Genomic DNA, 14,404 nt, shown 5'->3' on the forward strand with positions numbered 1-14,404 from the left:
CCTGAGTTCGATCCCCGGTACCAAAACAAACAATAAAATAAATAAAATAAAATTATATAGGAGAGAGACTTTGAGGGCTGTGTGGAGGACCCTGAGCCTTCAATTGACCAACATGAGTTATAGCCAGTCCTCACGAACAAATTGAGTCTGTAGTCAAGGGTCCACTGTGCTGTTGTACCAATCCCTTAATGTTTAACATCTAGAATTCTCTTTTTTTTTTTTTTTTTATGAGGCCTCCTTCTATTTATAAGCACCTCAAATTTGTTCCCATTGTTCAGCTCCTCCACATACCTTTTTCGGCTGATGGCCGTTGTCGTCCACCATGGAGACATGCACTCTGGACACTTTGTCACTTACCGACGGTCCCCGCCTTCGACCAAGAACCCTCTCTCCACCAGCAACCAGTGGCTGTGGATTTCAGATGACACTGTCCGAAAAGCCAGCCTACAGGAGGTCCTGTCTTCCAGTGCTTACCTGCTGTTCTATGAACGGGTTCTCTCCAGGGTTCAGCACCAGGGCCAGGAGTACAAGTGTGAGGAGTGACTGGCCAGCCCCGACCTGGATCTGGTAGAGCTGTCCACACTGTCCAGGACAAAAGCAAAGTCATGCCGTGCGCACATGCAAGCAGCCCCACTAGAAGGCCCTTTGCCCTTCCAGTGTGTTCTAAGAGCAGGGTTCACAGAGGAGCCAGCCCCAAACAGCTCTACCAGTACACACTGGGAGGTGTCATCATGTTAAGAAAGCATTCATTGTGTCTAGAGCGTCTTTTTACTCACCCAGCACAGGTAATTAAAAGAAATCAGATTCCGAAAGCCACCTTTTCTATATTGTAATATGTTAGGTGTTCTCAGAGGGGAGTTACCTTTGTTGAATCCTTGGACCTTTTAGCATAGATCTTATTTTTAATAAGCAGGCCCATAAATTTGTTGACAAGAATTTGCAAAAATCATTAAAGGCAACAATTTAAGAAGAAAAAGTGCCTTTCACTTTCAATTGCTTTTGTAGCACATCCATTCTAAGAAACAGACATTGACCAAGAGTAACATAAACATTTTTGAAAAGCTCTATTTCTTCCACGTTACTTGGAGGATATCAAAAGAACAGTTAAAAGATGCCTAAAGAACACCTCCCTCCAATTTTTGTATGCCTTTTCTAACCTTTCAATTTTTTTTATGTAGTAAAGTCTCATTTGCCAAATCTGCCCCCCACCCCCCGGGGAAATTCTTTCACTACTTTGTCAGTAACTAAGTGAAATGCTTCTGTGCCACTTTTATCTTTTGTATACTGGATGGAGAGATATGATTATATTTTAAAACTGACTAGCCAGACTTGAGCAAGTACCTCAGCATCTGTGCCGCACCTGGGACTGCTCTGCTCTGTAGGAAACTCCTTCTTACACAAGGACAGTTTTTTCCTGTTTTATTTATTGCCTGTGCAGACCACTTAAGATCTGCAGGTAGGAGTTTGGGGCTTTGTAAAATGACAATCGCTGCCTTGACTGAGAGCTGGATTAGGAAGGACTGGCGCTGACCTGGGACTGCAGTCTGTCTGGACGTCTGTGTCCTCATTTGCACAATGGAGGGTTAGATTCGAGGTCAGCCCTTACCACAGGAGGAGGCTGCATCTGATTTTTCAAACTTCCATAACTACAGTGGACGCCTATGTTGCCGTTGTGTTCTAGGTCCATATTCTAAATTTATTCTTTGTTTCCAGTAGCTTAATACAAGAACAGTATACCGAGCATTTTCTTCTCTTTTCAGATAAGTCTCTTGAATGCAGCCCAGGGCTGAAGAAGGCATTTTGATGACACAGTCTCTCTGTTTTAGCTAAGTTTGTAATTAAAAATTTTTTATAAAGGATATCAAATTCAAACTGACTCTTCAGAGATAAGATTTGAAATCAGACCTATCTAAAAGGTCACCTGAGGTTAGGCTGAGAACTCTGCTTTCTCTGTTGGGGGTAAGCTGGCAGAACCTTCCAGACGTGCCTTTGGCATTAGCTAAAAGTGCAAGAAGCCCAGGTGATCACCATGTGGCCGGGCGCAATGTGCATCCTGAGGACTCAGTAACTCTCCCTGCCGATAGAATATACTGTGAAGGTTCTTCAGGCTGTGGACATTGGTTTAAAAGGAGCAGCTTGAATCTCCTGATCTTTCACTGTTGGCCCTGTAGACCTTGGCTTTGAGGATGAAATGACTGCGCTTGTTTGACCTGAGTCTGGGGGAACAAAGGATTCTGTGACCTGAAATGCATTGCAAAGGGTAGCTTTGAGTAATGCTATTGTTCCAGTGCTGACTCTGAAATTAGCCCTCGAAGAGGTATGTGTGGAAGGACAGGCCTTCAGACGTTCAGGTGTTGAGCAGGTCTTTGGTCAGGCCGAGGTTTGAGCAAAGGTTGTAAATGTGAAGGATAGCCTAATGAAAGCTAACTTCCTCATTTTGTAAGTTATTAGACATTAAGTAGCAGCCAGATAATCTGGTTTCTACTTTTAAATTATTTACAAAGTCAGTAGCTTTTTTTTGGAAAAATTTAAACTAGTTTATGCCATAACTGCTGATTTATGTATTTGCTAAAGGTACTTTTGTATCTGCTATGTATTATAGCAATAAAAGAATCATTTTGTTAGGAAAAAAATCAACTGGTATTTCTCTTCTAATTTGCTGATTTGATACAGATTATCCTCTTTTTGAATGGTGCATTGCTTTTATTAAATTGCTTCTGTGTACTTTTGGAGGAAATGCCAGCTTCTTCTCAGGCAGAGAGAAAATAGAAGCCATGTGCTGTGGCACACACCTGAAATTCCACCACACTGGGAGGCTGAGGGAGGAGGATCACAAGTTTAAGTCCCTGTCTTGTTAATTTTCTCATTGCTAGGACAAAATACCTGACACTCACAAGTTAAAGGAGGAAAGGTTTATTTCAGCTCACAGTCTGTAGAAGTTTCAGTCCATAGTAGGCTGGCTCCAAGGCAGAGGGGCATTGCAAAGGAGAAACAGTTCATGGTGTGGCAGGCAGCAAGCAACAAGCAAGCCTCCTTTTCCCTTTTATCCCACCCAGGCTACAAGCCTTTTGGGTGGTGCCACCCATACCCAGTGGGCTTGTCCATAAGCCAATCATTGGACCTATTTAGTACCACACACCCCAGATTCAACCAGCTCTGAAAAGCCCCACCTATGAGTGCATGAGGCTTTGGGGGGACATCTGGATACAAGCCGTAACAGTCCCACCTGGGCTACATACCAAGACCCTCTCAAAATAAAAATGGGCTGGAGGGGCCGGGGATTTAGCTCAGTGGTTCAGCCACCTGCCTCACAAGTGCAAGGACCCAAGTTCGATCCCTGGTACCAAAAAATAAAAGGGCTGGGGATAGAGTTCTGTGGTAGAATTTCCCTGCGTTCAATCCCCAGTATTGAGGAAAAAAGAAAAAAAATAGAAAACAGAAGTATGAATTGTTAAAAAACTTTATTTCTTAGTAGGCAAAATTTTACGAAATGTCAGATTGACCCTTGGAGCCAGGACCTTCTTGCGGACAGGAAGACTGTGATACCAATGAGTGTTGGTAGGGGGGTTCATCATCAGCAAGCTTCCGTGGGCCAGCTGCAGCCTGACTACCTCTACCCTCTGGCAGGGGTTCTTCCCCCGGGACTCCTTATGCCGGAAAATGAAGTCTCTGCAGGCCCCAAAGGAGACAGAGGCAATGGGGCTTCCTGGGGCCAGTTCTCTTTCGTCATCTCGGTGCTCCCCAATATGGTCACACCCATCTTTATACCTGCAGAGAAAACAAGCACAGTTTAGAATAACCCCCTCCTGTGACTCACCAACACTGCAGGCTCCTCGTTTTCTTGCAGTGTGAAATGATGCTCTGTGTGCTGGCCTCCCCACCATGTTTCTGCAGGACCTTTAAGTCCTCACCTGGGTCTCCAGAAAAGGCCTGACTGAAGCATCCTTATTGGTAGCCCAGTCCTATTTGTCCTCCAGCTTGAAAACACAGTTAAAGCAGCTAAAATCTCATCTCATGGTATGTATACATAATGCTCTGACACATAAAATAACTCCTCCCTACACTAAAGTAAACTCCCTTTCCTTGCCCAGTTTGGCCCCTCCCTGCCTACCTCTGAGTGCATCTTACCCATCTCCCTCATTCATTGCCTTCTAGCCTGTGATGGTTTAGATCTGGGATGTCCCCCCAAAGCCTCACATGTATGGAAGAATTAGATCATGTGGTGAGCTGACTTGCTGTTAAGAGGTGGGGTCTGGGTGGAGATGGGTCACAGGAGACATGACCCGGAAGGGTCTCTCACTGACTCTTTCCTTCTCTCTCTGCTTCCTGATTACCTTGATGTGAACAGCTTTCCTCCACAGGTCCCTCTGTCCTGCTATCTGCCTTGGAGCCAACTGATCATGGACTAGAACCATAAGCCAAAATAAACATCTCCTCTTTTAAGTTGTGAATGTTGGGTATTATGCCCCAGCCATAAGCAAGTGACTAAGACAGATTTTGATACCAGGAATGGGGTTGTTGCTGTGACTGCCTGAGCAAGGGGTTCAGAAGCCTTTGGAACTGGTGTGTGGGAGGAGTTTGGAAAGCTTTGGAGATGCCATCTAGAAAAGCTCAGACAGCTCCCTGCCTCCATCCCAGGCTCCTAGGGCAGAGAAGCTCAGCCGGTCCCAGCACCTGGAAGGAAGCTCCTCGCCTCCATCCCAGGCTCCTAGGGCACAGAAGCTCAGCCGGTCCCAGCACCCGGAAGTAAGCTCCCCCGCCTCCATCCCAGGCTCCTAGGGCAGAGAAGGTGAGCCAGTCCCAGCACCTGGAAGGAAGCTCCCCAACTCCATCCCAGGCTCCTAGGGCAGAGAAGCTCAGTCGGTCCCAGCACCCGGAAGGAAGCTCCCCTGCTGCCTTCCCAAGCTCCTAAGGCAGAGAAAGTGAGCCGTGTGGGTGCCAGAAGCACCCCCCCACACCCCCGGTGGAAATGAGAAGACACATAAACAAGCCTCAAAAACAGACTTCTGGATCACCTACAGCAACCCCAAAGGGAAACGAGATGGAACAATCTGATACTCAACCACCTGGACTCTGAACTGGCAACAAAAGAGGATCTGGGAAAAATGAAATCAGAAATAATTACTCAGATAACAGCAAAGATTGTGCTCATGGTGCAAGACATTAATAAATCTAGAGAGGACACAGATAAAAAAATAGACAATCTGAGGAACATGATGGAATCCCAACATAGGAAACAAATGGAATCCATAAAACAGATACAAACAGATTTCCAAGAGATTAAAAACTTCATGGAAAGTCTGTGCAGCAGAATGAACCAATGTGAGGACAGAATTTCAGATATAGAAGATAAGATTGCAATTAGTGACCAGGAAAAGAAAAATTGCTTTAAAATTGTAAGGGACCATGAGAAATCAATCCAGCAGCTGCTAGACGATGCAAAGAAGAATAACATAAGACTGGAGTCAATGAAGAAAGAGGAGAGAGTGCAGATGACATTAAAAAACTGTTCACAGAAGTGATGGCAGAAAACTTCCCAAGGAGGGGAAAAGAACTTGACATACAGATAAGTGAGGCATATAGGACTCCAGCTAGCCTTAATCAAAAAAAAATCTACACGTAGGCATATAATAGTTAGGATTCCAGAAATCCAACAGAAGAACAAAATTCTATAAGCAGTGAGAGAAAAGAAACAAATCACATACAAAGGAAAGCCCATCAGAATCACAGCAGACTTCTCAATGCAAACCCTCAAGGCAAGAAGAGCTTGGAGTGATGTATTTCAAGCCCTAAAGGAAAACAGCCTCCAACCCAGATTGACATACCCTGCAAAACTATTTTTCAAAATTGATGGAGAAATAAGATACTTTCATGATAAAGAGCACCTCAGGAACTTCATGAATACTAAACCGGCACTCCAAAAAATTTTAGACAATACCCTAGGAAAAGACAATGAGGATCACACCCCAGGAAACCCAGCAGAATGAATCCACTGGGCGTGACAAATTAAACACAAAGGGGGAGAATCCAACAAAAAGAAAAGGTCATGACAAGGCTTTTAAAATTTTTAACTTCATCTCCCTAATGAGTGTATAATTCAATCTTTTTTTTTAAATTCAATCTTATTATTGTACTGATTAGTATTTTTCTGATTCTAGAGTTGCACACCATTCCTTGTGCTATACTGGCTATTTATCATCTTCTTATGTCTACATTTTAATTGGGTTGTCTATTAATGAGCTCTAAGAATTCTTTATATATTCTAGTCATAGGTTATATGCATTGTAAATATGGTCTGTTTAAGGACTACTTTTCATTTTAATGATGTCATTTAAAGTTCTAAATTTTGATGGAATCTCATTTATCAATTTTTTTTCTTTTATACATCATGTTTTTTGTATCCTAGGTAGTTCTTGCCTACCCTGAATTCATAAACATTTTCCCTTATAATTTCTTCTTAAAGTTTTATACTTTTAGGCTTTCTTATTTAGGTTGATAGATCCCTTCAAATTATTTTCATGTATGGAAAAAAAGAGTTGAGGTTAATTTTTTTATATATGGATACCAGGTGTTCTAGTGCCGTTTGCTGAAAACTCTATCTCTTCCTCGGCTCTTGAATTGAGTTTATATTCTATAAAATGCTAATGTTAAATAATCTTTCAAAACTCAGTGGACCATATATGTGTGGTTCTATTTGTAGATTCTCTGTTTTATTCCAATGATCTATATGTCTTTCCTTAAACCAACACTGCCTTGATTACCGTAGCTTTAGAAGGAGTCTTAAAATTAGGTACTAAACATCTTCCAACACTGTTTTTGTTTTTAACTTTTCTAGGTCCTTTGTACTCCTACATAACTTTTAAATTTCAATATCCAATTCTTCATTTATAGCAAGTATACACAGACCTGAATTTATATATACCTTGTGTTTTCTAATCCTGCTAAATTCAAGTACAAGTTCTAGGGTCTCCTAGAGATTTCTTAGTATTTTCTCTGTAGATGATCATTTCATCTACATATAAAGATTTTGCTTCTGCTGTGCCAATCCTATCCTAGTTGTGTCATTTTATTGCCAGACTATTTTGGTGGGGACTAGGATTCAAAGTTTAATGGACAAATAAAGAGTAAGCATATCTGCCCTTGTTCCCCACCTTAAGGAGAAAGCATTGTATCTTCTCCATTCATATAAGGCGTTTTTGCTGGAAGTATGGAGTACATGTCTTTAATCGGTTGAGAAGGTTCTGTTCTACTTCTAGTCTCCTGATAGCTTTTACCATGAACAGCTGTAGAATTTAGTCCAATACTTTTTCTCCAACTAGTGACAGGATCATATGGCTTTTTCCTTTCCTTTGTTAAAATGATGACTTTTGGGGGTGGATCTTCCAATGCTGAACCAACACTGCCATCCCTATAACAAAACCACTTTCTACATACTGCCAGATCTGACTTCTAATAGTTTGTTTTGTTAAACAAATTTCTATGTATGTTCACACTTTTTTGTATTATCTTTATCCAGTTTTAGGATTAGCACAATGTTGAGTTCCTAAAATGAGGGGAGAAGTGTTCTTTTTTCTGCTTTAATTGTTTGATATAATTTATCAGTTAAAATGTTTGTGAGCCCGCTGTTGTCATATAGGTAGGTTTTCAAGCTAGGAATATACTTTCTTTAATAGGTGCTATTCAAATTTTATATTTCCTCCAGAGTTAGTTTCCTTAATTTGTCTTCCAAGTTACTTCTTAGAAGTTGTCAAATTTATTTCAAAAAAGATTTTTGTAATATGCTTTCCATATCTTTTTAAATTCTGTAAAATCTGTGGTAATGTCTCCTAGATCTTAATATTGTAATTTTAAAAATGTATAACTGATATTGTGTAATAGGAAGAAAAGGTCTAAAAGAGCAGGGGAATTGGGAGGGGTAGGGGAAGGGAAAAAAGAGAAAGGAAAAAATATGAGAAGAGGAAAAAAATGGAAACAAAGTCTTTGCAAATAGGGAAGGGTGGAGGGGGTAAAGGGAGGGCAAGGGAAGGGGAAAAAAATAAGAACCAAGATACTCAAGTAATGGTACAAGATCCCAATGATGAATGTAACTGTATTTTATACCTAAAATGTACCAATAAAGTTAATGGAAAAAAAAAAAAAGCTCAGACAACCTCTTTTTTTTTTTTTTGGTAATGGGGATTGAACTTGGGTCCTTGCGCTTGCACAGCAGGTGGCAAAACCACTGAGCTAAATCCCTGGCCCAAAATAGTAATGTCTTTTTTTTTTTTTTTTTGGTACCGGGGATCAAACTCAGGTCCTTGCGCTTGCGCAGCAGACGGGGAAACCACTGAGCTAAATCCCCGGCCCTAGAAAAGCTCTAGAATGCTGTAAACTGAGCTTTATGGGAGAGCTGTCAGAGCTCAGAAGTCCAGGTAACTGACAGAAATGCAGATGGGAAAGGCCAAGCTTGAGTTTTCAGTTGAGAACAAGGACTCCATTGGCAGCTGGGCTAAAGACCACGTGTGTGATGCTCTGCCAGAAAGTCTGTCTACATTTTGCCCATGTACTAAGACTTTGCAAGAGACTGAGATTAGGGGCAGTGGACTAATTAATCTGGTGGAGGAAATTTTAAAGCATCCCAGCATTCAAGCCGTAGCACACATACTGTTGGCAGCTTTTAATCAGATCTACATTGAAAATCAGGAGCAAAATCCAGAGCTAAATGATATAAAGCTTAGCCAGAAAGTTAGAGCCTGCAAAGCTGGTGCCTTTGGGAGTGATGTTGTTGAAAAGATTAACATTAAAAAGAAGCCAAATGGGGGCCAGGGATTTAGCTCAGTGGTTCCACTGCCTGCCTAGCAAGCACAAGGTCCTGAATTCTGAGTTCGATCCCTGGTACAAAAAAAAAAAAAAAAGCCAAATACTTCATACATTGGTACCTTGGTTCATGAACTTACTTTGTTCTATGATTTTGGGCATGTTTGTGTTTGCTGGGAAAGATGGCTGTGGTCATGTTTGTCACCTGATGCAGAGTTTACAAACAAAAACAAAATTTTGCCAAATGCTTCTGTTTGTGAACCAAAGTGCAAACAAAAGTATACACTGCTATCAGTACAACAGGAAAGATGGGTTGAAGGCATCTTAGAAATCAGCCAGCCTGCCCTTTGCAGGGTCCAATGTGCAAAGACTGCTTTGAGAAGAGAGCTCCAGGGTACCCTGCTCAAGAACAGCTATGGGGTTATGGAAGCGTCTACCCAGATTTCAGAGAAAGGCCTGGGAGGCCAGGTAGTGTGCCCCCGAGAGGGCAGTGTATGAACCTGTGAGAGTGAAGCAGAAAGTGCAGAGAAGACCCCAGAAAGCTGGAGATGCCAAGAACTTGGAATGTCTGCTGGTAGGGAGCAAAGCCACTCTAAGAGAGAGGCCATAAGAGCTGTGACTGGCATTGTTACAAGACATGGGGCTGTCCAAGCCTTGCAGAGTTCACATCTGGCCACAACTTGCCCTGACTGCTGAACATGAACTACAGGATTTAATGTTTGCCCTGCTGGGTTTCTCTCTTGCTTTGGTCCTATTCTTTTCTGTCCACCCTTTCCTCCCTTTTGGAATGGAAATGTTCACCACATGCCACTGTATATCAGTACTGTTTAACTTTCTGATTTTTACAGGGGTTCGCAGCTGAGAGTTTGCTTTGAGTCTTGAGATGAGACTTTGGACTTGGATTTTTCAGTAGTGCTGGAACAGTTAAGACTTCGGTGACTCTTACAAATGGACTAAATGCATTTTACATAAAGAGATGGACATGAGTCATTTGAGGGGGTCAGGGAAGGAATGTTATTGTTTAGATCTGGAATGTTCCTCCCAAAGCCTCATGTGTGTGGAACATGATTGGATTATGGGACCAATATACCTGGCTTACTGTTATGAGGTGTGGGGGGGTGACCTGGAAGGGTGTACATCTCTCTCACTGGCTCCTCTTCTCTCAGCTTCCTGGCTACCACTATCTGAGGAGCTGTCCTCCTCCAGGCCCCTCTGCCCTGCCATTTCTGCCTTGGAGCCCACAGACTGGACTGAAACTGTGAGCCAAAATAAACCTCTCCTCCTTTTAAGTTGTGGATGTCGGGTACTGTGTCCCAATGATGAGAAAGTGACTAAGACACAGCCATACCAGAGGCATCCCTGCTGCACAGTCCAGGTCCGTTCTGTACTCTGCAGGCTGGCTGCAACTTGAGCTTTTCATTTAGTTACCAGCTCACATGGCACTGCCCCAGCGCTCTCCTCTGACCCTCTGAACACCATCTGAAATAACCTAGCCCAACTGTCTGTTCATGAGTTAGTCCTCCCTCACCTCCTACTGCACACAAGTGCCACAAAGATACACTGAGCTCACGCTGTGGCACTACTCTGCCCCTGGTGCACTATGGAAGATTTGTACAAATGAATGAAGTATGGCGGAATCCCAAACCTGCTTCAAAGAGACAGAGACGTACAAAACTTAGTCTACCAGGGCTGGGGATTTAGCTCAGTGGTTTCGCCACCTGCTGCGCAAGCTCAAGGACTGGAGTTCAATCCCCGGTACCAAACCAAACCAAACCAAACCAAACCAAACCAAACCAAACAAAAAGTCTACCAAACGGGAGGTGTCACCTGTTGACAAGCACAAAGTTGAAAGTCTGTCCTGTCACTCCAGAGATGCAGTCCCGCACACGCTCTAGCACTGGGATCCAGGGCTTTGGAGACAGTGTAAGGCCCGAAAACGTGTAGGTCAGCCCAGCATCGCCATATGTCGCCTGCTTCCTTGGCACGTTGTGCCACTTCCCAAACACCAGGACCCTGGCCAGCGCACCTGTGCAGATGAAACAGCAGTTCCATTCCTGTGGACAGTCAGAGATGCAGGGGCACAAGTGCTCAACACACTCCCTGAGTATTCCAGAGTCGAAGGGAAAGAGGAATAACATTTCCCTGTTCTTCATTTTGTTGTGTTCTACCCTATGGGGGATGACCTCCTCAAAAATTCATTGTGGCAGCCAGCCATGGTTGTGCATGCTTGTAATCCTGTCACTCTGGGAAACTGAGATAGGAAGAACACAAATTTGAGCCCAGTTTGGGCAACTCAGTGACTTAGGGAGACCCTGTCTCAAAAAATTAAAAAGGGCTAGGAATGTAGCTCAGTGCAGAACCCTGGGTTCAGTCTCCAGTACTGGAAAAAAAAAAATCATTGTGGCCTGCCCCAAATTTTCATGTAGGAACCATTACATGGTTCTTAGCTGGATCTAGTGGCGCATACATGCCTGTAATGCCAGCACTTGGGAGGGCGAGGAAGGAAAATCATGAGTTCAAGGCCAGCCTGGGGCAACCTGGCAAGACACTCAAAAAATAAAAAGGGGGGCCTAGGATTTAGCTCAGTGATGCTGCCGCCTGCCTGCCTCAAAAAGCACAAGGTCCTGAGTTCAATCCCCAGTACCAAAAAATAAAAATAAATAAATAAATAAATAAAGGGCTGGGGATGTAGCTCAGTGGGAGAGAGAGCTCCTGGGTTCAAACCCCAGTCTTAAAAAAAAAAAAAGGAATTCTTGTCTTACACTTAGAAAGACAGGGCCTGAAGTCACTTTTTCTTAAACACTATTGCTTTATTGCCTTAAGAGGAAGCAGAAAGACTGAGCTTTGAGTGCAATGAAGGTAAGTTTGCACCAGTGGACGGTTTTGTCAGCCTGCGGGCCTGTGGCTGTGGGACAGGTGAGGCTCATTTAGCCCAGGCTGGGGCAGGCCACTGTTGTGCTCATCACAGGGTAGATCAATGGTTCTCAACCTCTGGTCCCCAGACCAGCAGCATCAGTATCACCTGCCAACTCCTTAGAAATGAGACTACATGGGACCCTCCCATCAGAGTTCTGCCTAGCAACAAGTTCTCCAGGGGAGGCTGAGAACCACTCAGCACTAAGAAAGAGGAATTGTCTGGTTATTCACCATCTCTCCCACCAGACCAGTGATTCCAAACCTTAGCTGCACATTAGTCACTTCGAAGCCTCACCACCACCTTGGTGCAGGAATTGAACCCAGGGCCGCAATTGCTATGCTAGGCAAGTGCCCTACCACTGAGCTACATCCCCAGTCCCTGGAAGTTTCTTAAAACACTGATGCCCAGGCTGCATCCCCAGCTATTCTAATTCAATTGGTCTCCCATAGCAGCAGCATAGTTAATTTTTTTTTTTTAACTTTCCCAAGTGAGCCTTGTCAACAAGTAGCCAGGTAGAGTCACTGTAGTCATCTGTTAGCTCCTGGTGGTCAGTCAATCCTGCTTTTTTCAACTCTGTAGCCCAAGCTCAGAGGTATCCAGAGACTATTTGTTGAATCCATCAACAAGGCTGAGTTCAAATTTCTCCAAACATAAGATCACTAGTTTTATGAAACAAGCGTTCAATGCACACATCCAGAGTCCTCTCCTTACCTGTAAAATATTCTACTTTTCTCTCCAACTCTTGGAAAATCTCATCTGCCTCAGCTTTGCCAAACAGGACTGTGTAATCGCAGTCCAGGCCCTCAGCCCGGATGTGCCGCCAGCTGGAGCCTGCCTCGTGGCTGGCCCTTTCCTTGGTCTCTCTCCTGGGCCTCTTTCTTGGGCCGCCTGGGTCTTTGTCCAAGGTAGCTGGCTCTTCTTCAGTTTGCTCTTGCTGCTCCCCTTTTCCCACATGATCTCCTTGAGCTCGTTTCATCAGGAATCGTTTCATCCTTTCTTTCTGCAGTAACAAGTGGAGGTCGGTGGGGAAGCAGGAGAAAGAAAGAGGCCCCAGATTTTGTCCTGGATGAAAAATCTATTCATTGAAGTTTATAACCATGCCCTAGAAAGGAATTGTAGAGAGCATTAAAACTTGGAAGGGCCATTAGGGACAGGCCCAGGGTCTCCCACAATTACCTGGCTGTGCATTACGATCAGCTGGCTGGGGCTGGGAGATAAGCTTACCAAAACACAAACAAGAGAAGTCAGCTGGGTAGCATGCAAAAACCTACATGCCCACACTCCACATCCAAGCCGGGTAACTTTTAAAGAAATCCTTCCTAGGAATTGACAAGCCACGGCCATCTTTGAAAACTAAATGCCGGGCCTTCATTTTACAGATGGGGTCACCGATACCCAGAGGGTCTCAGGGATTGCCCAAAGAAACCCAGACAAGCAGGGTCTCTACTTCCGGGCCGCAACGCGGAGGAGGCGGAATTGGTAAGTGACCGCCCTACGGTCAGTATTAAGGTGACCAGAGCGAGTCAAAGGGGCCAAGCCCCACACCCCCATTGTGATAGAAATAAGAACTGTAACACATGCGGGGATGGGGGTGGTGGTGGTTGGGGATGGAAAGTTTTCCTTTTAAACTCTCAGCTCCGCCCTGGCTGGCGGGAAAAACACTCACCCCTCCCGCAGCTTGCGCAGCGCCCGTGCGCCTGTGCATTTCCGCTGCGAGCAGGGAAGCGCTTGCTGACTGGCAACACCCTCCGCCCTCGGCCTGCTTGCGCCATCTCTCGGCCGCCCAACGCATCGCTGGCATTGCGCTGTTTTGTTCTGTACAATAATTTGTTCTGCAGCTTGTCCACCCCCCCCCACCGTGAAATAAAATCCGGAGGCTAAGGGGTTTTTCCCTTCTTTTTTGGTACTGGGGATTGAATCCAGGCCCTGCTTCCTGAGCTACAGCCTCAGACTCCTCCCCTCCCTTTTTTATTTTGAAACCTGGCCCCACTATTGTCACCTAGGCTGGGCTCAAAGTCAGAATCTTCTTGCCTCAGCCTCCTAGAATGCTGAGATTATGGGCGTGCACTACCACGCCCGATTTTACATGTTTAATTTTATACAAATGCTGTTCAACCGTGAGCTCTCTCCTTTCTTAAATTTACACTCCTTGTCCTGGGCGCTGGCAGCGAGGCTCAAGTTCTTGTCCTCATCCAGGCTACATTTTGGAGATAGAGAGAAAAAGAAACAAGTATAAATGAGATAATTTTGTGTAGTATTGAAATGGCACTCGGAGGGCAGGCAGACCAAGGAGGAGAGCAGCACTCAGAAAATTGAAGGGAAAGGCAGGTTTTATTCGCTAGTTAGCGGGCCCAACAGAAGTCACCTTCCAGAGTTTGAGCCCCGTTTCTCCGTTTGTTCTCATATTTATCTATTCTAAGCCAGGGCGGGGGAGCCAGCAGAATTTTACAGAAGCAGAACTTAGCAAAGGGTAGGGAGGTGGAGGTAAATGTTGTTTTTACAGTCTACCTTTAAGACATAGGGAGGTAGGCAGCTGTGTTTCAGCAGTTCATCTTGCCAGCACAATGACCTTTGTGGGTTTATTTATTTATTTATTTTTTACCTTTGTGGGTTTTGCAGAAGGGGCAAATCTTAACTGTCAGCCTTGACCCCGTCAATCTCTGCCAAGCTTTGAGACTGTCAGTCTCTGCT

At 44.3% G+C, this 14,404-nt stretch overlaps 2 protein-coding genes across 8 annotated transcripts in view; one reads left to right on the forward strand and one right to left on the reverse strand.

The window, feature by feature from the left end:
• Usp30 (ubiquitin specific peptidase 30) overlaps positions 1 to 10,826 on the forward strand; it is a 37,638-nt gene extending 26,812 nt beyond the window's left edge. For 4 of the 5 annotated variants that reach the window (XM_021257331.2, XM_004843632.4, XM_021257332.2 and 1 more), the window contains one exon: positions 279 to 10,826. In XM_021257331.2, the coding sequence (XP_021112990.1) occupies positions 279 to 543 (265 nt within the window). In that variant the 3' untranslated portion in view covers positions 544 to 10,826. The remainder of the gene's footprint in view (positions 1 to 278) is intronic. The other variant, XR_015446237.1, reaches the window with a different exon arrangement.
• On the reverse strand, positions 3,445 to 13,483 carry Alkbh2 (alkB homolog 2, alpha-ketoglutarate dependent dioxygenase). Of its 3 annotated transcripts, none has more exons than XM_004843634.4 (4): positions 13,380 to 13,483; positions 12,425 to 12,815; positions 10,624 to 10,822; positions 3,445 to 3,768 (listed from the first exon to the last, which is right to left on the reverse strand). In XM_004843634.4, exons 2-4 carry the CDS (start codon positions 12,702 to 12,704, stop codon positions 3,462 to 3,464), a joined length of 786 nt encoding a protein of 261 aa, XP_004843691.1. In that variant the 5' UTR covers positions 12,705 to 12,815; positions 13,380 to 13,483; the 3' UTR covers positions 3,445 to 3,461. The 3 variants fall into 3 exon arrangements, with proteins under 3 accessions (XP_004843691.1, XP_004843690.1, XP_004843692.1); XM_004843633.4 differs by lacking the exon at positions 13,380 to 13,483 and adding an exon at positions 12,938 to 13,122; XM_004843635.4 differs by lacking the exon at positions 13,380 to 13,483 and adding an exon at positions 12,890 to 13,047.
• Positions 13,484 to 14,404: the final 921 nt, after the last annotated feature.

Source organism: Heterocephalus glaber, unplaced genomic scaffold (genome assembly GCF_053883595.1).
Source record: "Heterocephalus glaber isolate CG9 unplaced genomic scaffold, H.glaber_assembly_v1.0 deba00001687, whole genome shotgun sequence".
NCBI classification, from domain to species: Eukaryota; Metazoa; Chordata; class Mammalia; order Rodentia; family Bathyergidae; genus Heterocephalus; species Heterocephalus glaber.

Coding starts and splice junctions, on each gene's coding strand:
- Alkbh2 (XM_004843634.4), bottom strand. CDS start 12,704: ATGAAACGATTCCTGATGAAACGAGCTCAAGGAGATCATGTGGGAAAA. Junction 10,823..12,424: donor AAAAGTAGAATATTTTACAG/GTAAGGAGAGGA, acceptor TCATCTGCACAG/GTGCGCTGGCCAGGGTCCTG. Junction 3,769..10,623: donor AACTTTGTGCTTGTCAACAG/GTGACACCTCCC, acceptor TTTTCTCTGCAG/GTATAAAGATGGGTGTGACC.